The sequence below is a fragment of the Phyllobates terribilis genome, unplaced genomic scaffold (genome assembly GCF_046119375.1).
Source record: "Phyllobates terribilis strain yellow unplaced genomic scaffold, ASM4611937v1 Scaffold_3__8_contigs__length_932513732, whole genome shotgun sequence".
Classification (NCBI taxonomy): domain Eukaryota; kingdom Metazoa; phylum Chordata; class Amphibia; order Anura; family Dendrobatidae; genus Phyllobates; species Phyllobates terribilis.
The window spans coordinates 480,997,254-481,024,710 of NW_027362763.1; the positions used below are offsets into that span (position 1 = coordinate 480,997,254).

Sequence of the window (27,457 nt, forward strand, 5' to 3'; positions counted from 1 at the left end):
CAACATCAAAAACTCACCAAAAAATCATCGTGGGAACATAGCCTTACACTTCTTCTCCTCTAACAACCTAGATGTCAGGGCTACTATTGACTGCAATATTTAAGATGTTAAATGGCCAGAATAGAAGTAGTCTTTTGCATTTTTATCACCCAATAGCTCCTCTTAGTTTTCTACAGATGGAATGCTCCTCTCAGAGCAGCTGAGCTCACTGATTGGGTGCAGCACTGTCGATATGTCATCAGTGCTGCAGCCAATACCAGACACCGGGAGCAGGGGCAGAGACTCACTACTGGACTCCGGAGCTGTAAGAAAAGATTAGTCTTTTCTTTATTTATACCAAACTGTACTCAGGGACCAAGATTTTCTAGAAGAGGACAACCTCTTTAAGTAGTTAGCAGTTTTATTCACGCACTCTTTCGAAATTTGAAGTTTTATTCCATCATTGCATGGCATAAGTACACTTGTCTCACACCAACTTTACAAGATCCACTACACATATAGCTTTAGGAATCAATCCCAAATCTTGGTCAGCAACAGTTTGATGGCATTATTCAGTCACTATATGGTGTAATTATTAGTGTTGAGCGAGCATGTTCGCTACTGCTCGGTGCTCGCCCGAGCATCTCACTGCTCGACATGCTCGGCGCTCGCCAAGTATTTCCGGGGTTGCTCGGCGGGAGCTCGGGTCTCCTCCCTGCATGTTTGGCGCTCTTTACAGAGCCAATGAACATGCAGGGATTGCCTGCCACTCACTGTAATGCCGTAGCCATGTTGGTTGTGGCAACTGAACGCTGCACTGGGACAAGGACGTGGATGGTGATTGAAAGTCTGCAATGACAGGTGCATGGCGGGAGGCATCTTCACATGCGCCAAGGATCACTTATGATGGGCACACTTTTAGGCAGTGACCTGGGTGTCAGAGATGCTTCCAGAGGTCTTCCCCATGTTGTTCCCATGTCTTTTCAGCACTGTATGCATGTGTCTGATGATGTGTCACACACCACATGGCCAGATAAGGTTGTAAAATGTTAAAAGGACATTTCCCAGTGAATGCATTTGTCTTGGTTGAAAGCAATGCAAAAGTGCAAAAACGCATCAAAAACGCTACGTGTGAACATAGCCCAAGGTGTGGAGGAGTATTTTTGGTTTTGGTTATTTATTTTGCCTTATATAAAAGTCATTACCCTGGAAAGGAAGTTCCTTAACATATTTCCCAGGAAAATCCATTTTGGTTTTGTTTTTGTATGTTTCATTGTGAGTCTGTAAAAGTGGCGTAATACTCTGACAACGTTGTTGACAGCAGTGACCTGGGAGTCAGAAATGCTTCCGGGGGTCTTCCCCATGCTGTTCCCATGTTATTGGAGCACTGTTCCCATCGATTTGGGCAATTTTTAGGCCCTCTGCAGACCGCCAGGGGGAGCCGCCTGAAAATGCTCAAGTTTCCCATAGACTTACATTGGGCTCGTTGCTCGAGTCAAGCACCCGAGCATTCCAATTTGCTCGATCTGAGCAACGAGCACCCGAGCATTTTAGTGCTTGCTCATCACTAGTAATTATTTCTTCATCTATATGGTATTTTTTGTTCAAAAAAGATAAGAATAACAAATGATCTAGCTGAAAATAATTTTTAATACAGGTGCATCTCACTAAATTAGAATATCATCAAAAAGTTAATTCATTTCAGTTCTTCAATACAAAAAGTGAAACTGATATATTATAGAGTCATTACAAACAGTGATCTATTTCAAGTGTTTATTTCTGTTATTGTTGATGATTATGGCTTACAGCCAATGAAAACACAAAAGTCATTATCTCAGTAAATTACAATAATTAACAAAAAACTCCTGCAAAGGCTTCCTAAGCGTTTAAAAAGGTCCCTTAGTCTGTTTCAGTAGACTTCACAATCATGGGGAAGTCTGCTGACTTAACAAATGTCCAGAAGGCAGTCATTGACACAGTCCACAAGGTCCCAGAGTTCCAATTTTCATTAGGAAACCATAGTCTGGAGGAAGAGTGGAGAGGCACACAATCCAAGCTACTTGAGGTCTAGTGTGAAGTTTCCACAATCAGTGATGGTTTGGGGAGCCATGTCATCTGCTGGTGTAGGTCCACTGTGTTTTATGCGCAGCCGTCTACCAGGAAATTTTATAGCACTTCATGCTTCCCTCTGCTGATAAGCTTTTTGGAGATGGAAATTTCATTCTCCAGCAGGACTTGGCACCTGTCCACACTGCCAAAAGTACCAATACCTGGTTTAAAAAAATCAGTATCACTGTGCTTGATTGGCCAGCAAACTCGCCTGACCTTAACTATGAGGTATTATCAAGAGGAAGATGAGAGACACTAGTCCCAACAATGCTGACAAGCTGAAGGCTGCTATCAAAGCAACCTGGGCTTCCATAATACCTCAGCAGTGCCACAGGCTGATCGCCTCCATGCCACGCCGCATTGATGCAGTAATTGATACAAAAGGAGCATCGACCAAGTATTGAGGGCATTTACGGAACATACATTTCAGTAGGTCAACATTTTCAATTTGAAAAACATATTTCAAGCTGTTGTTATAAAGTATTCTAATTTACTGAGATAATGACTTTTGTGTTTTCATTGGCTGTAAGCCATAATCATCAACATTAACAGAAATAAACACTTGAAATAGATCACTCTGTGTGTAATGACTCTATATAATATATGAGTTTCATTTTTTGTATTGAAGAACTGAAATTTTTTTCCTTTTTGATGATATTCTAATTTAGTGAGATGCACCTGTATGTATTGGACAATTTTATGGTATCTGCCTATTAAATTCTGTTAAGGGGGTTGTCTGGTCCGCTAATAAAAGTCTGCAGTCACTCTATGTGACTGCAGAAATTTAAATCCCTACAGTGTGCAATGCGCACGCTGTCAGGTTCACCAGTATTGGCGGTGAGAGCAGGCAGTCACATGTCCACATGTGTGCGATTTGCATGTACGTGTTCACATGCTGACTAGACATGCTCGGCCTCTCCAATTCACTTGTATTGAGAGAGGCCGAGCACGTCTAGTCTGAATGTAGCTGGAAGTATTAAAATTGTATACCAATTTTGTTAGGATTTCAGTTATCTGCATTAACATGTAGTGACTGCAGACTTTTATCAGATGACCAGATAGCACCTGTAAATTGAACTACTGTAAATTCTCTAGAAATTCTCAGTAATGTAACGAGGGGGCAAAAAGTCACATATGGTGTGCTTTACTTCCAAGAAAAATAAAACATCTGTACCTTGTTCTATGTATCCATGCTTATGTGTATGACGTATTGGAAAAAGTTCAACATCAGACAACAGTAGCAGCTTGCAATAATACCTAATTTATAATGTAATACTGTGCAGCAATTTGGTACATCTGCTTACATTTTTTTGGCCTCATTTACTTTGTTACTGATCGCTTATTACTGCATTTGTGCAAATATTTTATTTAAAAGCTACTTCAAAACAAGGAAAATTTGAGCCTATATGTTTTATGTTTTAGCTCGTATAATTGAAAAATAATTGATTGACGAGTGATAAACTTGTAGCATGGAAACCAGCTTGGCATTTTGGACATTACTGGTTTTGATGCAAGAGTAAACAAGCTTTGGGACATCTATTGGAAATGTGAATACATACTGTATATAATACACCAAAGTTCCCTCTCTAGACAAATAGTTTGCTTTAGAAATGTTTCTTGATGCACCTCTTTTCTTTTGCTTTGTTTTGCTTTTTAGTAAATTACCTTGACAATGAGCTGATCACAAATGAATGAAATGTAATTAAGACTGTCAGTAATGCAAACTCATTGAAGATGTTATTATTGGTGGGATTTGAACCCAGGACCCCAACACTTCAACGCAACAGTGCTAACCACTGAGCCATTGTGCTGCCCATCTTCCTAAAGATTTTCTGTGACTTCTATTCCTAGAGATTTCATGTGACTTCCATTTGCTTTGCTACAATGGCAACCTGCTCCGTAGGCAATTCCTATTGCTTACAGATTGTGTAGAACAAGACAGTTTCTCCAGGGCGAGAGACGCTCTTTGCAACCTCTCTCCAAAACATAATAATCCTGATTCCCTATTAGGATATAAGATAAATTGGACAATTTCAAGCACTTTGACAATGTTTGTTTCATATACTGTGCATATCTATTTTATTATTTATTTATTTTATCTTTTATATTGAGGTGTCCTTTCTTCCTAATTTTTCTGCACATTGACTTTGTAGACAATGATGTGGAAATTGACATGCTGCCATCATTGGAGAAAGCAGGCTGGTATTCTCAGGGTAACTGGGTGCATTTATACGATATGTTAAAGAAAATGACTGGCAAGCCAGAACCTAAGGTAAGATGATAAGGAAATGTACTTACTCATTTTTCTAAAATTACATTTTAGTAATGTAGTACACCTCACTTACTAAAAAGTGAAAAATACTTTGATACCGTAAAACTTGTCTGTGTACATTTTGGGCTATACCAATGTTTCCCAAACCCCGTCCTCACGGACCCCAACGCATCGTGTTTTCAGGATTTCCTTAGTATTGCACAGGTGAGAGAACCTGTGTCAGTTTCTGATGCCTTAATAATAATAATTCTATCACCTGGGCAATACTAAGGAAATCCTGAAAACATGGCGTGTGGGGGGCCGTGAGGACTGGAGTTTGAGAAACACTGGGGGCTATACAATTGTCATTATTTTGTTACTGAGTAAAATATTCATTGGCATATACCTGAAGTTAACTAGTAATAGATAGGCCATTTTGTTATCTTCATGAAACAGTAAAGCAAACTGTTTATTACAAAAATATGAATAATTGCTGTTTTCAGCTTCTACTGGTATGGCACTAAAGAAATGAACTGTACCATGGCTAAAAGTTTTGAGACTGACACAAATTTTGATTTTCACATAGTTTCCTACTTCAGTGTTTTTTGATCTTTTAGTCAGATTTTTCCATGGTTACTAAATTACAATTATAAGCATTTGTTGACAAATCCATCAAGTTTATGCAAAGATTCAGTATTTACAGTGTTGACCCTTGTTTTTCAACCAGCAATTTTCTCTGACATGTTGGATATCAGATTCTGGGCCTGAACCTGACTGATGGTGACCCATTCGTGCCTAATCGGTGCTTGGAGTTTATCACAATTTCTGTGTTTTTGTCTGACCACCCGCTTTGAAAGGTCTCAGGATATTGTTGACATGACACAGGATTCATTGTAGCGCTCACTTTTCTTCTACGGACAACCCTTCTTCCGAATGTCCAAAACAGTCTGATGGGGGCTTCTTCATAAGAGAATAATTTTCTCCAGTTCTTCAAGCACCAGCCCCTTTAAAGCAACCAGTATGCTATTATAATTCAATCATCATGGCAGAGTGACATCAGAGGCCTTATCTTTGTTAACACTTTCTCTGAGCTAATGAGAAAATCACTGAAATTATGTAAGTAAGTCATTTTGTGGGACAGCTAAAATTCTGTGGAAATGAGGTTTTTAAGATTTAGGCCACGGCCCCACTACCGGTATTCGATCAGTATTTTTTCTCAGGAGTGGGAGCCAAAACCAGGAGTGGGTGATAAATGCAGAATTGGTGACTTGTTTCTATTATACCTTTTCTCTGATTGTTCCTCACCTGGTTTTGGCTTCCACTCCTGAGAAAAAATACTGACCAAATACTGATAGTGGGGCCGTGGCTTAAAGGGGATATCCACTACTCAGACAACTCCTTCTCAATCACTATAGTTCCCTATCTTAAAACAACCTGTATTCCTCTTCAGTAGCAGCGCTGTTCAGTCTATGCCGACGCAGGGTCTCCTGGGGCTTGCGTGATGCTGTTATGTCATGTGAGCCCAGCAACCATTTAACAGCACCTAAAAGGCAACTTCCTTCTTACTCCCTTATGACGAAAAAAGACATCCAGAATAAGTAAGAACTACTGCTGCTCTCTAACTTCATCCGGATGTCAGCTACAGTCTGGTGGAAGCGAAAGTGAAGCGTGGACGTTAATTGGCTGCAGGGCTCACAGGACATAACAACTGTCATGTGCCTTTAACAGTACTCCGCCTGTGGCTGTTAACCAGTTAAATTCCGCTGTGAATCTCTGACAGCGGGATTTAAAACACGCCAGCAGTAAGTGTGTCATTAATCCCACTCATCGGGGCACCGGTCATGTGATCGGGAGGTGCCGATTAGTTGTCATGACAGCCGAGAGTCTGCATTGTTATTACGATACTCTTGTGAACGCCAGGTCGTGGCCAGCATTCATAGGAGATTGTTATTTCTGCTATACATAGCAGTGCTGAAGTACTGCTATGTATAGCACAGGTGATCGAATGATCGCTGCTTCGAATATCCTAAGGGAACTATTAAAAAAAGTTAAGTGTAAAAAAAAAATCTGAAAAAAAAAAATACAAGTTCAAATCACCCCCAAATTAACCCATTGAATCAATAAAAATAAAAAATATTTGGTATCACTACATTTAGAAATGTCTGATCTATCAAAACATGAAAGCATTTAATCTGATCAGTAAACTGCTTAACAAGAAAAAAAATCAAAACTTCAGAAATACATTTTTTTGGCCGCTGCAGCATTGCAATAAGAGGCAATCAAGATGGATGGTCAAAAAAATTGTCTCAAGGCTCAAAAAATAAACCATCACCCAGCTCAAGAAAAATGGAAATGCTACGGGTCTTGGAAAATGGCGATTAAAGCAAAAACTTTTTTTCATACAAATTTCAGAATTTTTTTTCACCACTTAAATAAAATATAAGCTATACATGTTTGGTATCTGCAAACTCATAATGACCTGGGGGATCATACTGCCAGGTCAGTTTTACGTTATAGCGAACATGGTAAATAAAAAAAATAAATAAATAAATGTGGAATTGCACTTTTTTTTGCAGTTTCAACGCACTTGGAATTTTTTTTCCTGTTTTCCAGTAAACTATATGGTAAAATCAATGGTGCCATTCAAAGTACAACTCATCCCGCAAAAAACAAGCCCTCATATGGACATGCTAACCAAAATATAAAAAAATTATGGCTCTTGGAAGTAGGGGAAGAAAAAACAAAAGCAGAAAATGGACTGGGGGAGAAAGGGTTAAAGTAGTGAAGAGCACTAGCATTCTTCCCAGGGGTGTAACCATCGTGGTCACAGATTTCACGACCGGGTCTGTGCAAACTTCAACTGGATGTGCTTCCTCAGACACACATTTAGCTGAAGTGTATTGCGGCGCAGAGACCCGCCTGGTCTGTGTGCTGCAATACACGCTGCTGGCCAATCAGAGGCCATCAGGTGACGTCTGCGTGCACATGAGTGGGTGTGCATGTCAGTGACATCATGCGCTCCTGTCCACTTGCACATTGCAGTCAGCTGCCGGCTTCAAAAGAGGAATCCAAGCGGTGGTAAAGTGGAGGGAAGGTGAGTAGAATCATTTTTTTTTATGCATTAAAGAACAGCAGAAGATTGGGGGACATATATACCAGGATGGGAGACATGTATACCAGTATGGGAGCTATATATACCAGAATGGGGGATATATATACCAGGATGGGGGGCATATATACCAGGATGGGAGACATATACCATGATGGGAGATATATATACCAGGTTGGGGAATATACACTGCTCAAAAAAATAATGGAACACTCAAATAACACATCTTAGATCTGAATGAATGAAATATTCTCATTGAATACTTTGTTCTGTACAAAGTTGAATGTGCTGACAACAAAATCACACAAAAATCATCAATGGAAGTCAAATTTATTAACCAATGGAGGCCTGGATTTGGAGTCACCCCCAAAATTAAAGTGGAAAAACACACTACAGGCTGATCCAACTTTGATGTAATGTCCTTAAAACAAGTAAAAATGAGGCTCAGTATTGTGTGTGGCCTCCACGTGCCTGTATGACCTCCCTACAATGCCTGGGCATGCTCCTGATGAGGTTGCGGATGGTCCCCTATGGGATCTTCTCCCAGACCTGGACTAAAGCATCTGCCAACTCCTGGACAGTCTGTGGTGCAACTTGACGTTGGTGGATGGAGCGAGACATGATGTCCCAGATGTGCTCAATCGGATTCAGGTCAGGGGAACGGGCAGGCCAGTCCATAGCTTCAATGTCTTCATCTTGCAGGAACTGTTGACACACTCCAGCCACATGAGGTCTGGCAATGTCCTGCATTAGGAGGAACCCAGGGCCAACCGCACCAGCATATGGTCTCACAAGGGGTCTGAGGATCTCAACTCGGTACCTAATGGCAGTCAGGCTACCTCTGGCAAGCACATGGAGGGCTGTGCAGCCCTCAAAAAAAATGCCACCCCACACCATTACTGTCCCACTGCCAAACCGGTCATGCTGAAGGATGTTGCAGGCAGCAGATCGCTCTCCACAGCGTCTCCAGACTCTGTTACGTCTGTCACATGTGCTCAGTGTGAACCTGCTTTTATCTGTGAAGAGCACAGGTCGCCAGTGGCGACTTCGCCAATTCTGGTGTTCTGTGGCAAATGCCAAGCGACCTACACGGTGTTGGGCTGTGAGCACAACCCCCATCTGTGGATGTCGGGCCCTCATACCACTCTCATGGTGTCGGTTTCTAACCGTTTGTGCAGACACATGCACATTTGTGGCCTGCTGGAGGTCATTTTGCAGGGCTCTGGCAGTGCACCTCCTGTTCCTCCTTGCACAAAGGCAGAGGTAGCGGTCCTGCTGCTTGGTTGTTGCCCTCCTACGGCCCCCTCCACGTCTCCTGGTGTACTGGCCTGTCTCCTGGTAGCGCCTCCAGCCTCTGGACACTACGCTGACAGACACAGCAAACCTTCTAGCCACAGTTCGCATTGATGTGCCATCCTGGATGAGCTGCACTAGCTGAGCAACTTCTGTGGGTTTTAGAGTCCATCTCATGCTACCACGAGTGTGAAAGCACAACCAACATTTAAAAGTGACCAAAACATCAGCCAGAAAGCATTGGTACTGAGATGTGGTCTGTGGTCCACACCTGCCGAACCACTCCTTTATTGAGGGTATCTTGATAATTGCCAATAATTTCCATCTAGTGTCTATTCCATTTGCACAACAGCATGTGAAATTGATTGTCATTCAGTGTTGCTTCCTAAGTGGACAGTTTGATTTCACAGGAGTTTGATTTACATGGAGTTATATTCTGTTGTTAAAGTGTTCCCTTTATTTTTTTGAGCAGTGTATATGATATGGAACATATATACCAGGATGGAGAACATACATATATACATAAATAAATATATATATATACAGTACAGACCAAAAGTTTGGACACACCTTCTAATTTAAAGATTTTTCTGTATTTTCATGACTATGAAAATTGTACATTCACACTGAAGACATCCAAACTATGAATTAACACATGTGGAATTATATACTTAACAAAAAAGTGTGAAACAACCGAAAATATGTCTTATATTCTAGGTTCTTCAAAGTAGCCACCTTTTGCTTTGACGACTGCTTTGCACACTCTTGGCATTCTCTTGATGAGCTTCAAGAGGTAGTCACCGGAAATGGTCTTCCAACAATTTTGAAGGAGTTCCCAGAGATGCTTAGCACTTGTTGGCCCTTTTGCCTACACTCTGCGGTCCAGCTCACCCCAAACCATCTCGATTGGGTTCAGGCCTGGTGACTGTGGAGGCCAGGTCATCTGGCATAGCACCCCATCACTCTCCTGCTTGGTCACATAGCCCTTACACAGCCTGGAGGTGTGTTTGGGGTCATTGTCCTGTTGAAAAATAAATGATGGTCCAACTAAATGCAAACCGGATGGAATAGCATGCCGCTGCAAGATGCTGTTTTAGCCATGCTGGTTCAGTATGCCTTCAATTTTGAATAAATCCCCAACAGTGTCACCAGCAAAGCACCCCCACACCATCACACCTCCTCCTCCATGCATCATGGTGGGAACCAGGCATGTAGAGTCCATCCGTTCACCTTTTCTGCGTCGCACAAAGACACGGTGGTTGGAACCAAAGATCTCAAATTTGGACTCATCATCCCAAAGCACAGATTTCCACTGGTCTAATGTCCATTCCTTGTGTTCTTTAGCCCAAACAAGTCTCTTCTGCTTGTTGCCTGTCCTTAGCAGTGGTTTCCTAGCAGCTATTTTACCATGAAGGCCTACTGCACAAAGTCTCCTCTTAACAGTTGTTGAAGAGATGTGTCTGCTGCTAGAACTCTTTGTGGCATTGACCTGGTCTCTAATCTGAGCTGCTGTTAACCTGCGATTTCTGAGGCTGGTGACTCGGATAAACTTATCTTCAGAAGCAGAGGTGACTCTTGGTCTTCCTTTCCTGGGGCGGTCCTCATGTGAGCCAGTTTCTTTGTAGCGCTTGATGGTTTTTGCAACTGCACTTGGGGACACTTTCAAAGTTTTCCCAATTTTTCGGACTGACTGTCCTTCATTTCGTAAAGTAATGATGGCCACTCGTTTTTCTTTACTTAGCTGCTTTTTTCTTGCCATAATACAAATTCTAACAGTTTATTCAGTAGGACTATCAGCTGTGTATCCACCAGACTTCTGCACAACACAACTTATGGTCCCAACCCCATTTATAAGGCAAGAAATCCCACTTATTAAACCTGACAGGGCACACCTGTGAAGTGAAAACCATTTCCGCTGACTACCTCTTGAAGCTCATCAAGAGAATGCCCAGAGTGTGCAAAGCAGTCATCAAAGCAAAAGGTGGCTACTTTGAAGAACCTAGAATATAAGACATATTTTCAGTTGTTTCACATTTTTTTGTTAAGTATATAATTCCACATGTGTTAATTCATAGTTTTGATGCCTTCAGTATGAATGTACAATTTTCATAGTCATGAAAATACAGAAAAATCTTTAAATGAGAAGGTGTGTCAAAACTTTTGGTCTGTACTGTATATATATATATATATATATATATCAGAATAGGACTAGGATAAGGGACATATATACCAGGATAGGGGACATATATACTAGGATGGGCCCAGGATAGAGGACATATATACCAGGAAGGAGCCCAAAATGGGAGACATTAGTACACAATGGGGAGGTGCTGCAATTTGTATGTCCTTATAGGATCTAGAACGCTACAAGGGCCTATACATCTGACCAACATGCGGGAGGCGCCAGATCCTAATTTTGCACCAGGGCCCTTCGGACTCTAGTTACACCAATGATTCTTCCCTTAACTTTAGTCTGAGACTTGAAGTTTCAGCTTTGTCAGCTAGAAATTCCTGGTAGATTGGACAGGATCCCTGAGACCTCACCTGATTTGTATTGAATAAAAACCCATGAATGTCATGCAGATGTTTTATTCTCTTAAACAATGAAGGTTAGACCCATATGAGTCTAATAAAGCCAACTATTCCATGGGCAATATAAACACACTGATGCTTTGTGAGATGAAAGACCACATTTTCCTTGAAGGCAGAGTAGCCATATTGTAATGTGTTTTATTTTTCATCCCAACTCTTTGATGAAGTATCTTATTGCTCTTGAGTTTCATACAGCTAATGTCTATTTTATTCATGGAAATAAAAGGATTCTTCTGCTTTTTAAATGATGAAATATTTAGTAGTTTCACGGCCACATTCCATTTGACTAGTATACCTTTTAGAAGTAGAGTTAAAAGGGTTTTTGCGATATTATAAATGAATACAATTGCAATATCCTTGTAAAAACAAACAATTTTGCAATTAACATTTCATTAAAAATCATCTCTGCTCTAAAGAGCTAAGGGATTTTTAATTTTATAGTTTACGTCTCAATCCTAGTTTATAAGCCAGGCTACTGCAGCAGTTTGAAATCTACCAAAATTACCAGGTGCACAGTATAACCTGGTAAATAAGAAGTGAAATACAAAACCATATGAAACTTAATAATTTTATTGGATCACAATCTCTGTAAAAACAAAAATTGCTGAGAATTTGAGGGACATGAACAATCAGAGGAAAAACGCCTACAGTTACTTATAGGAGTTCAAGTAGCGGAACAGTACTATAGCATTATGAGATCATTCACATTTTCTGTCGCTTAGAACACATTAGATAAAGAAATATTTTGTAATCAACCAAATTTTGAAAATATTTTTGTAAAAATATTTTTGGCAGCAATACCTCCTAGCAATGCATGTGGAGAAGCTATGGTGCTTGTAGGGAACTCTTTTGATCCATATGTTTAGTTTTTTGGGGCTACTAATGGAAAAATCACTTATATCACATGCACATCATACTACCCAAGAGCCCAAATTCATATGCAAAAGTGCAGTTCATGAAAAGCACTGAATTTGCATTGTATATGCAGCTTCCTCACAAAAAAGGCCATTGCAAAGCAAATACTAGATGCTAACATCTGTTAAAGCGGTTGTCCAGTACTTTTACATTGATGATCTTTCTTTAGGATTGGTCAGCAATGTCTGATCGGCTGGGGACCCGGCACCCCCGCCGATCAGCTGTTATCTATGTCGGTGGCGGCAACCGCCAGCTGGAAGTAGTCACTTAGGAAGCTGGCCGTCTTTTGATAGTGGTCGCCTGAGGGTACTGCACATCCGTCTCCTGTTACTTTGAATAGGAGTTGGATGTGTAGTACCAAGCCTCAGCCACTACCAGAAGATGGCGCAGCTCCGATAACAGCTGATCGAGGGGGAGGGGGTGCCAGGTGCTGGACCACAGCCGATCAGACATTAATGACCTATCCTAAGGATAGTTCATCAATGTAAAAGTAATAGACAACCTCTTTAATGTCACAGTGACTAAGAAAACTTGGCAAAATGACTTAGTGCGTGAATATAAGGTGCTTGCTGGAAGGTATAACAATTTCTTTTATTTAATCATTAGAATAACAAAATCCCAGTTAATTTAAACCCAAGATACAAATGAGTATTTTATCTTTTAAAATTCTTTATTAAAAATCATGAATTTATTAAAAACATTTAAAAATAAATATAATAGAGTGTAACTAAATTTGCTCCATCTTGTGGTGAAAATAGCTATGGCACCTTATACTTAGTGCTGGCCAAAAGTATTGGCACCCCAGCAATTCTGTCAGATAATACTCAGTTTCTTCCTGAAAATGATTGCAATCACAAATTCTTTGGTATTATTCTCTTCATTTAATTTGCTTGCAAGGAAAAAACACAAAAGAGAATGAAGCAAAAATCAAATCATTGATCATTTCACACAAAACTCCAAAAAAGGGCCGGACAAAAGTATTGGCACCCTCAGCCTAATAGTTGTACAACCTTTAGCCAAAATAACTGCGAACAACCGCTTCCAGGAACCATCAATGAGTTTCTTACAATGCTCTGCTGGAATTGTACACCATTCTTCTTTGGCAAACTGCTCCAGGTCCCTGATATTTGAAGGGTGCCTTCTCCAAACTGCCATTTTGAGATCTCTCCACAGGTGTTCTATGGGATTCAGGTCTGGACTCATTGCTGGCCACCTTAGAAGTCTCCAGTGCTTTCTCTCAAACCATTTTATAGTGCTTTTGGAAGTGTGTTTTGGGTCATTGTCCTGCTGGGAGACCCAGCTTTCTCACACTGGGCCCTACATTATGCTGCAAAATTTGTTGGTAGTCTTTAGACTTCATAATCCCATGCACACGGTCAAGCAGTCCAGTGCCAGAGGCAGCAAAGCAACCCCAAAACATCAGGGAACCTCCGCCATGTTTGACTGTAGGGACCGTGTTCTTTTCTTTGAATGCCTTTTTTTTTTTTTCCTGTACACTCTATGTTGATGCTTTTTCCCAAAAAGCTCTACTTTTGTCTCATCTGACCAGAGAACATTCTTCCAAAACGTTTTAGGCTTTCTCAGGTAAGTTTTGGCAAACTCCAGCCTGGCTTTTTTATGTCTCGGGGTAAGAAGTGGGGTCTTCCTGGGTATCCTACCATACAGTCCCTTTTCATTCAGACATCGACGGATAGTACGGGTTGACACTGTTGTACCCTCGGACTGCAGGGCTGCTTGAACTTGTTTGGATGTTAGTCGAGGTTCTTTATCCACCATCTGCACAATCTTGCGTTGAAATCTCTCGTCAATTTTTCTTTTCCGTCCACATCTAGGGAGGTTAGCCACAGTGCCATGGGCTTTAAACTTCTTGATGACACTGCGCACGGAAGACACAGGAACATTCAGGTCTTTGGAGATGGACTTGTAGCCTTGAGATTGCTCATGCTTCCTCACAATTTGGTTTCTCAAGTCCTCAGACAGTTCTTTGGCCTTCTTTCTTTTCTCCATGCTCAATGTGGTACACACAAGGACACAGGACAGAGGTTGAGTCAACTGTAATCCATGTTAACTGGCTGAAAGTGTGATTTAGTTATTGCCAACACCTGTTAGGTGCCACAGGTAAGTTACAGGTGCTGTTAATTACACGAATTAGAGAAGCATCACATGATTTTTCAAAGGGTGCCAATACTTTTGTCCACCCCCTTTTTTAGGTTTGGTGTGGAATTATATCCAATTTGGCTTTAGGACAATTCTTTTTGTGTTTTTTTCATTGAAGACAAATTAAATGAAGAGAATAATACCAAACAATTTGTGATGGCAATCATTTTCAGGAAGAAACTGAGTATTATCTGACAGAATTGCAGGGGTGCCAATACTTTTGGCCAGCACTGTATATACTATATCCTCATATGTGATTGTGATTTCTCTTCCTTCTCTTCGAATAACATTTAACTTTGTTATAGGGACGTACTAACTTATAGTTTCACTTCATCTATCTAAGCCTGTTATGATTATACTACAATTTACTAATTCAATGGTGTTAATGGATACATTTATTTAAACCTGTTAATTACAATTTACATATAGTCAAATCTTTTGCTAGTTGATAATTTGTGATACAATACATCTAATAAAGCAGAGTTGTATTATATTTATTTTTAAATGTTTTTAATTTTTAATACATTCATGATTTTCAATAAAGAATTTTTTAAGGATAAAATACTCATTTGTTTCTTGGGTTTAAATTAACCGGGATTTTGTTATTCTAATATTTGATTTGATTTTCCTATTATAGTCAATAAGTGACTCCACATGGAAACATTGATTTAATTTTTATTTAATCATGCAACTGCTGAACCCTGGAAAATGCAACCCATTGGTAGAATAAAAATGTATGACATCAAGGTTTTGTATGTGAGAACGTGCTATTGATTTAAAAAAAAAAAGGCTTTTACCTAAGTACGTATAGTCCACAATAGAGAGAGGTGCCTCAGAGTCGTATCTTTCTGCCCTGATGTGCGTTTCGTCCAGCTTCCTCTTTTTTACGTCTAAATCCTAGTTTATAGGCCAGGCTACTGTAACAGTTTAACTGTAGTAACTCGTTTTGTAGTCACTGTCATGCTAGGTATGGGAAGGACCCAGCGTAGGACGATGGGAAAAGGGGGGAAGCCCAGCACCTAGGGAGTGTGAAGACCCCTAGGTAGATGTAACAACACCCTGACTCCCCTGTCATCCCTAAATAGGTTCGTCACCTATGGCCTCACTTTGGAAACTGCTAAAACTCTTACTGTCGCTCTTATTCACTCTCGTCTGGACTACTGCAACTCTCTTCTGATCGGTCTCCCTTTTACCAAAATTTCCCCTCTCCAATCTGACCTGAATGCGGCAGCCAGGGTCGTATTTCTGTCCAGCCGCTTCACCGATGCCTCCACCTTGTGCCAGTCATTACACTGGTTACCCATTCGCTACAGGGTCCAATATAAACTCATCGCTCTCACCCACAAAGCTCTCCACAGTTCTGCACCACCTTATATCTCCTCTCTCATCTCAGTCTATCGTCCTACACGTGCCCTCCGTTCCGCAAATGACCTAAGACTAACATCCCCCATAATCCGAACCTCGCACCTCCGTCTCCAAGACTTCTCTCGTACTGCGCCAGTTCTCTGGAATGCTCTACCCCAGACGATCCGATTGATGCCTAGCCCCGATGTCTTCAAGCGCGCTTTAAAAACCCATCTCTTTAAACAAGCCTACCATCTCAAATACCCACTAAACTAACTTTCCCCTGTTCCCTCCTAAATACTATTCAGAATCTGCCCCCTACTGTTCATCTGTTTCTACACCCTCCATGCACACGATAACTGCATTCGGTAATTGAGTATTGCACTTGAACATACAGGCTGATGACCGGATCATACAGCTTTATATGATAATCCCGACTTATTATAATTGCCTGACCTGAAATAACAAGCACTTTCCACCTATTGTGTCCCCCCATCTCCTTGTAGAATGCAAGCTTGCGAGCAGGGACCTCACTCCTGATGTAACTGTTAAACTGTCTCACCTTGTATTGAATTTATTGTTTGTACATGTCCCCGCTTAATTGTAAAGTGCTGCGTAATATGTTGGCGCTATATAAATAAAAATTATTATTATTATGGCCGAGCAGAATACCTAATGCCTGACTGACCCCAGAGCTTGGCCCTAGGAAGGGAGGGGTGAGTACTAGTTAGCCCCACTGCAACTAGAGACAAGCAAGGAAAACAGACAAGAGGAAGCACTTAGCTTTGAGAAGACACCATCCGATCACGACTACAATCACAAAGGAACTCCAAGAAGAAACTAGACGACTGCTAGAACTCCAGGCCTGAACAGAGGAATATACTTCTATCACCAGCGATTCTCTGGAGAAACTGGGTGTTATTTAAAGGTCCAGCAAGGGTGTATTAATTAGCAGCAGAAAGTGGAGGTCATCGCTGGGTTCTAGAGAGGGAAAGATGGTGAAACGATCAAGAAGGTGTCTGCAAGGCCAAGCGCAGTGACCTTCTACAGCTGGATTCAGAATAACTGTCTGTCACACCTGACACACCCGTGACAGTCAAGGATCAAAACAGCATCAATTCTTCTAGGGAATGCTTGCACGAAATCAGGTCTATGAGTAACCAGTAATTCCAAACAGGTGATAATGATCATCATTTTCAAATGTAGGCTGAAACCCATTCATTAACTAAAACAGAAATAGCTGTGTAGGAGGCTTAAAATTGGGAAAGTAACAGCCAACCTCTGATGTATAGGTGAGGTTGTGAAAGAAAATTTCATGTTTTAGGTCATACACCATGGCAAGATTTAGCACAGCAACAAGAGAGAAGGTAGTTATATGTATCAGTAGCTTCTCTCCAAGGCAAAGATTTCAAAGCCGACTGGGGTTTCAATGTGTTGTTTAAACTCTTTTGAAAAAGCACAAAGAAATTGGCAAAGTTGAGGACTGTAAATCTAGTGGTTGGCCTAGAAAACTCATTATAGCATATGCAAGACACATCATGCTTACTTTCCTTCAAAATCGCAAGATGTCCACCAGTGGTCTACTACATCTGGGCGTCCGCCTCCAGTATGCCAAAAAATGCTGCACGTCAGAGCACATGTTGACTCTCTCGGCACCATTATAGTCTATGGCCCCGTCGGAGCATACGTCCAAAATCCCATTTTGCGGGGTAGTTTGGACACAAGCCCGGTTGGGACCAATGAGGGTAAGATAAAAACGCTGTGTGAAAGGGCCCTTTCATCCAAAAAGAAATCCGTTCACCCAATTTTAAAGAGTGCACCATTTATAGTATTACAACTAGTATTTAGGAAATTTGATAACTCTCTAGGTGCTTCTTGTGAGCTAATGCAAAATGAAAATAAAAAATAAAAATTTAAATTGTTACTATTTTTAGCCCCACATTTTTCATCTTTTCAAGGAGTAATTGGAGGAAAAGCATGTCATAATTTGTTACCTACAGTACAGACCAAAAGTTTGGACACACCTTCTCATTTAAAGATTTTTCTGTATTTTCATGACTTTGAAAATTGTACATTCACACTGAAGGCATCAAAACTATGGATTAACACATGTGGAATTATATACTTAACCAAAAAGTGTGAAACAACTGAAAATATGTCTTATATTCTAGGTTCTTCAAAGTAGCCACATTTTGCTTTGATGACTGCTTTGCACACTCTTGGCATTTTTGATGAGCTTCAAGAAGTAGTCACCGGAAATGGTCTTCCAACAACCTTGAAGGAGTTCCAGAGATGCTTAGTACTTGTTGGCTTTGCCTTCACTCTGCGGTCCAGCTCACCACAAACCATCTTGATTGGGTTCAGGTCTGGTGACTGTAGAGGCCAGGTCATCTGGCGTAGCACCCCATCACTGTCCCTCTTGGTCAAATAGCCCTTACACAGCCTGGAGATGTGTTTGGGGTCATTGTCCTGTTGAAAAATAAATGATGGTCCAACTAAATGCAAACCGGATGGAATAGCATGCCACTGCAAGATGCTGTGGTAGCCATGCTGGTTCAGTAAGCCTTCAATTTTGAATAAATCCCCAACAGTGTCACCAGCAAAGCACCCCCACACCATCACACCTCCTCCTCCATGCTCCACGGTGGGAACCACGCATGTAGAGTCCATCCGTTCACCTTTTCTGCGTCGCACAGAGGCACGGTGGTTGGAACCAAAGATCTCAAATTTGGACTCATCAGACCAAAGCACAGATTTCCACTGGTCTAATGTCCATTCCTTGTGTTCTTTAGCCCAAACCAGTCTCTTCTGCTTGTTGCCTGTCCTTAGCAATGGTTTCCTAGCATCTATTTTACCATGAAGGCCTGCTGCACAAAGTCTCCTCTTAACAGTTGTTGAAGAGATGTGTCTGCTGCTAGAACTCTTTGTGGCATTGACCTGGTCTCTAATCTGAGCTGCTGTTAACCTGCGATTTCTGAGGCTGGTGACTCGGATAAACTTATCCTCAGAAGCAGAGGTGACTCTTGGTCTTCCTTTCCTGGGGCGGTCCTCATGTGAGCCAGTTTCTTTGTAGCGCTTGATGGTCTTTGCAACTGCACTTGGGGACACATTCAAAGTTTGCCCAATTTTTCGGACTGACTGACCTTCATTTCTTAAAGTAATGATGGCCACTCGTTTTTCTTTACTTAGCTGCTTTTTTTCTTGCCATAATACAAATTCTAACAGGCTATTCAGTAGGACTATCAGCTGTGTATCCACCTGACTTCTGCACAACACAACTGATGGTCCCAACCCCAATTATAAGGCAAGAAATCCCACTTATTAAACCTGACAGGGCACACCTGTGAAGTGAAAACCATTTCCGGTGACTACCTCTTGATGCTCATCAAGAGAATGCCAAGAGTGTGCAAAGCAGTCATCAAAGCAAAAGGTGGCTACTTTGAAGAACCTAGAATATAAGACATATTTTCAGTTGTTTCACACTTTTTGGTTAAGTATATAATTCCACATGTGTTAATTCATAGTTTTGATGCCTTCAGTGTGAATGTACAATTTTCATAGTCATGAAAATACAGAAAAATCTTTAAATGAGAAGGTGTGTCCAAACTTTTGGTCTGTAATGTATGTTCTATGTGGTCGTGCTCTACTGTTTTGGCCGACAGCTTGACTCAGAAGAGAAGAAGCGACAGTTGGCAAATTTAGCCTGGATTGGTTTTCCTTCGCCATATCGCATTTGCAGAGCCCCTGAGGTACTAATACAGAGGAAACCTCCCAAGAAGTGACTCAATTTTGGAAAAAACTCTCCTCATGGAATTATTCTAGGAGTGTAGTGAACATTTTTACCGCCTAGATACAGTAGTAATATACTGTATATTTAAAACTCCCCATTTATGTCCGGTATCCACAGTTACCAGGACATATTCCTAGTCCACAAGACTAAGCTCTTCCTTTGGTCGACTGAATTTAACTTTTCTAAAGTTCCAGGTTTTTATATTTCCCCTTTGTAATGTTTTGTTGAATATTACATTACATAGGGCAGCACAGTGGCTCAGTGGTTAGCACTGCAGCCATGCATCGCTGGGGTCCTGGGTTCAAATCCCACCAAGGACAACATCTGCAAGGAGTTTGTATGTTCTCCCCGTGTTTGTGTGGGTTTCCTTCAGGTACTCCGGTTTCCTCCCACATACCACAAACATACTGAAGTGCTGTGGAATATTTTAGTGCTATATAAAAATAAAGATTATTATTATTATTACATTGAAACTTGTGGTCGCTGCTGCCCAAATGCTCCTGGATCTGTAGATCTGATATTGTGTTTGGTCTATTTGACAGGGTCAGATCCAACAAATTATCTCCTCTGGTTGGTTCATCTACGAACTGAGAGAGGTAATTGTCTTGGGTTGTGGATAAGAATTTACAGCTTTAAACACAACCAACGGCCTCTACATCCCATTAAATTTCTCCAGCCCTATTATTATTTCCATTTGTGCTGCTTATAGCAAACTCCAATTAGCAGCTTTCCATTATTGCCATCTCCATGTATGCCAATAATGGGAACGGCATTGTCACAGATGGGGATGGCATTGTGACAGACTCTACATTGTCACAGCTCCTCCAATGTTGTCAATGAGCGCAGGTCTTATGTTACATTTAATGAAGATACACACCTCTCCCCTTTCTTGTCTTTTCTGAATATAGTGTAAACCCTTTACATTTGTCACCCAGTCGTGGCTTTCGTCCAGCCAGGTTTCTGTAACTCATATAATAGTCTTTAATTCACACATTTTGTTTGGAAAACTTCTTACATTTGCCAGTAGATATTTAATACTATTAGCATATTTATTAATCCTAGTCACCTCCCTAATTTCCTTGCTAGTCCCTCTAAATCCTCATTATCCTTTACTGTATCCATTCTCTGTCTGATTTCTCTTTGTACAACCAACACTCCCTCCTCCCAGATACTAGTTTAAAAGCTCCTCCATCCATCTGACCAGTTTTCCCCCAGCAGAGCTGCATCATCCCCATTAAGGTGCAGCCCATCCCTACTGTATTTACTATCGTCGACAGAAAAGTCGGCTCAGATTTCTATAAACTCAAACCCTTTCTTCCTCCACCAATTTCTAAGCCACTTATTTATCTCCCAAAGCTCCTCCTTTTTTTCTAATGACGCTCGTGGCATCGGCAGTATTTCTTAAAACACTATCTTGGAGGTTCTGGACTTGAGCTTCTCTCCTAGCTCCCTGAAATCATTTTTAAGGACCTTCCATCTCCCTCTGACTTTGGGCCCAATGTGTACCATGATGGCTCGGTTTTCCTCAGCAATCTGTCTATTTGACACACAATATGTTGAACCATGATGGCAAATAACCCAGTCTGTCCGCCTAATTATAATGTCCCATACCACCAACATCTATCTGTCCTTTTCAACATCCTAGGAGCAACATTCTAATATCAAAATCCTAGATCAGGCTTTGCATACTTAATGTCAGCCAAACAGGATCCCTTACACTTTTTCTTTTTTCTGCTACCCAGGTATCTACCTCTGGCCTGATATTGCCCTCTTTATCACTGGCACCAGTCAGGGCATGCTCAGTGAGCTCTAAACTCTTCTTTGAGTTTGCAGTACTACTGAGTGTTGCAAGATGCATCTTTAGATCCTTTACCTGGGCTTCCTTAATATTGAATATGCTGATATTTGGCGCAAATATACACTGAAGCAAAAGGATAACAATGTTTTGAACTTTTGACTTTCAGGCTCCATATCTCATCATCCACCACTGCTTTGAACGTGAGACTACCATCATTTTATAGAAAATCATGTGGCTACCTCATACATAACTTTGACTTGCAACTATTTATCATATGATTAGTTATGCAGATTCTTGTTATGTCTCTGCATTGTTACTGTTTTGCTCCTAGTGATGGAAAAATCTTTTTCTTCCTGTATACTACAAAATAAAAAGTGTTCTCACAATCCTTAATAGCTCAGTGTGTTATTAGGTTGATTCCTAAGCAAAAGGTCAGTGGCTCGAATTGAGGATCAGCCATGAAGATTTCCCAAGAAAAAAGAAACTGCATCATCCAGCGAATCGATAACAGTCTCTCGCCCATGAAAACTGCCAAACTGCATCATGTGCGTACCATGACAGTTGGAAGAATACAAAATGAAGTCCGTCCATCCATTTAAAAGCCTAGAGATGGACGTCCAGGCAAAATATCTGAGTCAACAAGTCGGCTCTTCATAAAACCTATCAGTTCTGGCGCGGCAAACACGGTAATGGAGGTGGCTCGTATGCATCATAATAGTGAGATCACAGACATCCATGCAAGCACCGTGCGACGCACATCACACAAGTCTGGAATGGTGGCTTGAAAAAAGGTGAAGAAGCCTCGACTTCAATATTGTCATAAGCTTCAGCTCAAGTTTGCAAAAAGTGGACAGTAATAATAATCTTTTTATTTATATAGCGCCAACATATTCCGCAGCGCTTTACAATTCAGACAATTTACAGACATTATGGGCTCTGTCCCCATTGGGGCTCACAATCTACATCCCCTATCAGTATGTCTTTGGAGTGTGGGAGGAAACCGGAGAACCCAGAGGAAACCCACACAAACACGGGGAGAACATACAATCTCCTTGCAGATGTTGTCCTTGGTGGGATTTGAACCCAGGACCCCAGCTCTGCAAGGCTGCAGTGCTAACCACAGTAGAAGATTGGAAACGGGTGATATGGAGCGATGAGACGAAAGTCAATAGACTAGGCTCTGAATGGTGCAAATGGGTCTAGAAGAGATAAGGTAAAAAGGGCTAAGTGATCGAGAAATGTAAGGAACTTTTAAGTTTGATGGAGGAAGCCTGATGATATGGGGTTGTTTCACAGCCAAAGACTTTGAATACTTGGCTAGTATTGATGGTAGTCTCAATGCTGAGCTATATGTGAGTATCCTACAAGACAAGTTACTTCATACACTCGAGTGTTATGAATATGAAAAGGACGACATAGTGTTCAAGCAGGATAAGGACCCAAAGCATTTGTCAAGATTGGCAAAGAAATGGTTCAATGACAATGAAGTAGAGGTGCTGGATTGGCCGCCACCATCCCCAGACATCAACCCAATCGAACACTTGTGGGTAGAGTTGAAGAAAAAGCTTTATACATACCCAAGTGAGTCGACCAGTATGCATCAACTTTGGGAACATGTAGAAGAGACCTGGGATCAGAATATGGTTGAGACATGCTTGAATCTGATCAAGAGCATGCCCAGAAGGATTCAGGCTGTATTGAAAGCCAAAGGTGGATTTACAAAATACTAACAAATTAATAAAAATTAAAATTTAGATTTTTTAGAGCAAAACAGTAACAATGCCGGGACTTGACAAGAGTCTGCATGACTAATCATATGCTAAATAGTTTCAAGTTAAATTTATGTATGAAATAGCCAAGATGATTGTCTATAAAATGATGGTAGTCTCACGTTCAAAGCTGTAGTGAATGGTGAGATATGGAGACTGAATGTCAAAAGTTCAAAACATTGTTACCCTTTTGCTCGTCAGTATATTCACACTTAAACGGCTGTTCAAGGCATGCCTACATCTCACAATATACACACTTTCTAGCATTGTCTATGGAGCACATGTTTAACCCCTTTACAGTCCAGGGCGTACTAATACGTACCTGCGCCCTGGGCTTTAAGAGCCAGGTACGTATTAGTATGCCCTGTTGATTTCGCCCGCACACAGGCTGTGCGGGCGCGATCGCCGCCGGGTGTCAGCTGATTGTCACAGTTGACACCCGGTGCTATGTGCTGGGAGCGGTCCCGCACCACTCCCGACACATTAACCCCCGCAATGCTGTGATCGAAGTCGATCGCAGCATTGTGGAGGTAAGCTGTGATCAAAGTCGATCGCAGCATTGCTGAGGTAAGCGCTGCATACTCACCTGTCCCGCGCTGTCTGAGGCCGGGTTCCATGGTTATCATGGTGACCCAGATGTCATCATGGATGTTGTCACCAGACAGCAGGAAGATACTTTGATCATGCGCAGTGCATGACCAAAGTATTTTCTGCATCTGCAGCGCTGACAGCCTGTATAGCACAGGGATGGTGCTCCATCCCTATGCTATACAGGCGATCAACGTAAAAAAGCGAAAGTCCCATAGTGGGACAAAGTATAAAAGTAAAAAAAGTGTTAAAAAACTTAAAAATTAATTTTAAAAAATTGTAAAAATATAAAAAATAATCAAGAAAATAATCCACCAAAAATAAAAATATAATGTACCCATCAATAAATATTATTATGAAAAAAAAAACAATAAAAGTACACATTTTTTGTATCGCCGCGTCCGGAACGACCTGACCTATAAAACTGTCCCACTAGTTAACCCCTTTAGTGAACACAGTAAAAAATAAAAATAAAAAACAAATCAAAAAACGATGCTTTATTGTCATACCGCCAAACAAAAAATGGAATAAAACGCGATCAAAAAGACAAATTTAAATAAAAATGGTACCGCTGAAAATGTCATCTTGTCCTGCAAAAAACAAGCCGTCATACAGCTCCTCCAGCCGAAAAATAAGTTATAGCTCTGAGAATAAAGCGATGCAAAAAAATAATTTTCTATAAAATAGCTTTTATCGTGTAAAAATGCCAAAACATAGAAAAACAATATAAATGTGGTACCGCTGTAAACGTACTGACCCGAAGAATAAAGCTACCTTATTAATTTTACCACAGATGGAACAGCATAAAAAAATTTAAAAAAAACAATTCCTGAATTGTTGGTTTTTGTTTATTCTGCATCCCAAAAATCGGAATAGAAAGCGATCAAAAAATGTCACGTGCCTGAAAATGGTACCAATAAAAACGTCAACTCATCCCGCAAAAAACAAGCCGTCACATGACTCTGTCAGCCAAAATATGGAAAAATTATAGTTCTCAAAATATGGCGATGCAAAAACTAGATTTTGCAAAAAAATGCGTCTTTTAGTGTGTGACAGCTGTCAGTCATAAAAACCCGATATGATTCTGGTATCTCTGTAATCACACCGACCCGAAGAATAAAGTCGTCCACTCACTTATACCGCACGAGGAACGACGTTAAAAATAAACTCTAGAGTTAGCGTTACGGTTCTGCTAGGGTTAGGGTTGTGCTAGGGTTGGGATTTTTTTCAAAAGTAAAAAAAAAAAAAAAAGATGACGATATGGCGACTAGTGTTGTGCGCAAGTGCTCACTACTTGAGTTTGCATCGGGTGCTCGGGTATGCACTGAGTATCGTGGGTGCTTGAGTGACATGCTCGAATCTCCGACCCATATGCTTCTCGGCCAAAAAACCTTGCGGGGATTGCCTGCCATGCACGAGCGATCCCTGCATGTTTTTTTTGGGGTGTCTAATAACTGTGAAACATGCGGGTGGGGACTCGAGCATGTCACTCGAGCAAGCGCGATACATGGTGCATACTTGAGTACCCGATGCAAACTCAGGTAGCGAGCACTTGCGCACAAGACTAATGACAACTTATTCAGTATGATGACCTAATGTTGTCAAATTCTGTGTCGTACCTCTGGGTTCAAAATGGTCACTATACCCCTTGATAAAATCCTTGAGGGGTGTAGTTTCCAAAATGGGGTCAATTGTGGGGGGTTTCCACTATTTAGGCACATCAGGGGCTCCCCAAATGCGACATGGCGTCCGCTCTCAATTCCAGCCAATTTTGCGTTCAAAAAGTCACACAGTGCTCCTTCCCTTCTGAACTCTGCCCAGAAATGCTGCATATTTTTTCCGCATCTCCCTGGCAGGAAAAACGCATGCGGATTTTATATGCTTTTTTTCTGCCAGGTAGAAGCGTTTGTCAAGCGTTTTTGCATGCATTTCTGCATGCGGGTTATCAAGCGCTTTTCCAAGTGATTTTAGCATCACTTGGAAAAGTGCTTGACAACTTTGTCACACTATATAAATCCATGCAACCGGCAACCAGCATGGATTTATATAGTGTGACCAAGTAATAATTAAAAAAAAAAGAATAAGAATGGTAAAAAATAAAGATTATACTTACCTTCCGATGGCCCCTGGTCTCCTCCGGTGCGTCCGGTGTGCTGGGCGGTTCGTGATGGTCTAAAAGGACCTTCCATGACGTCATTTAGTCATGTGACAGGTCACGCGACCGCCGACGTCAAATTTTTAAAATTGCAAAATTATCAAAATTTTCGCCATATTTCCGTTTTTTTTTCACAAATAAACGCAAGAGATATCGAAGATATTTTATCACAATCATGAAGTACAATATGTCACGAAAAAACAGTCTCAGAATCAGTGGGATCCGTTTAAGCGTTCCAGAGTAATTACCTCATAAAGTGACAGTGGTCAGAATTGTAAAAATTGGCCTGGTCATTAACATGCAAACCACCTTGGGTAGTAAAGGGGTTAAATGGGGATGAATAGTACAGACAATACAAAACAAATGAAGAAAACAGCACTCATTAATATCCTTTGTTCTGGTCATTAGCTTCACCTATTAGCCATACTGTGACACATTAACAGACTGTCAGTGTTTGTTCTGATGTCTACACTGTTATCACTATATTTAAATCTACAGATAACGCAATTAAACAAAGCAGCTCAGGAAGGTGATTAGGAGAACTGCTATAGAAACTGCAAATGGTGGGGGATCAAAGAGATTGTAATTTCAGGACTGATAACAGGTCAAGAGCCTTAACAGGGAGGGAGAGGAAGGTGAGCAGCTATCTGCTGAGTAGAAATCAGTGAGCTATAGAGGTGACTGTGGAGTTAACTCTTCAGCCTGGAATACTGCTCATACTTTGCTGAGCTACTTGGCAACAAGCCGTACCCTGTGTAAGATAAAAGCTCTCATAGCAGGAGAATGACAGCAGATAGAAAAAGCAAGTCAATTGCAAACTTGTTTATATTCATACTGTCTAACTAACTATACCAATTTCATAACATGAGAATACTTGTTTAATGATTGAGTTCATTTGAGAAGCTTGAGTAATTGGTGCCTGGTTTAATGAATTAACATGACTGGGGAAAAAAATATTATTTCAGCTTATCTATGACATTTCTGTTTTTGTCTCTTACCTTTATTCCTATTTAAAAAAAATCCATCTTTTTTTGTTCTGTTTTTTACCTAACGGCTTGGGATTAGGAGAGATAAAGGTTTGTGTACTGTAGTATTGGTGCGAATAGATTCGCAGGACTCGGTCCATCTATGACCCCTGGACGGAAGCCCTGAGAATTGCTTATTAACTGCTGGCATTGGCGGCTCTTTTTTTGATTAGATTTGCGCAACATCATTCTTGCGGCATGACGCATATGTAAAGTAACATCAAGCCAGCTAATGCAAAAGAAGAGATGTTGATGCCATCAGGAAAGAGGGTTCTCATGGCTACCATGAAGCATCCACATTGTCATGATGTGGCCATTGGACCAGGACCAGGAAATTGATTCAGACAAACTCTAATGTTTGGTTTTGGGGAAAAAATGTTATAATATTTTTCTATTTATGATTTGTTATGTATTACAAATAAATCCACAGTGCTTATATATTGACTATATTCTAGTAAAATTGGACTTTTATGTACAGTCACAAATAATATCATTAACTAAAAAATGTCATTACTCATATGCTAGATAATTTCTTAATTATTCCATATGCTAGCATGAACTAGCTACCCTGCCAGGCTAATGG

The 27,457-nt window shown here is 40.8% G+C and overlaps 1 protein-coding gene across 3 annotated transcripts in view; it reads left to right on the plus strand.

The window, feature by feature from the left end:
• NT5DC1 (5'-nucleotidase domain containing 1) overlaps positions 1 to 27,457 on the plus strand; it is a 359,332-nt gene that overhangs the window by 276,838 nt on the left and 55,037 nt on the right. For all 3 annotated transcript variants that reach the window (XM_073675886.1, XM_073675884.1, XM_073675885.1), the window contains one exon: positions 4,242 to 4,360. In XM_073675886.1, coding sequence (XP_073531987.1) covers positions 4,242 to 4,360 — 119 coding nt within the window. The remainder of the gene's footprint in view (positions 1 to 4,241; positions 4,361 to 27,457) is intronic.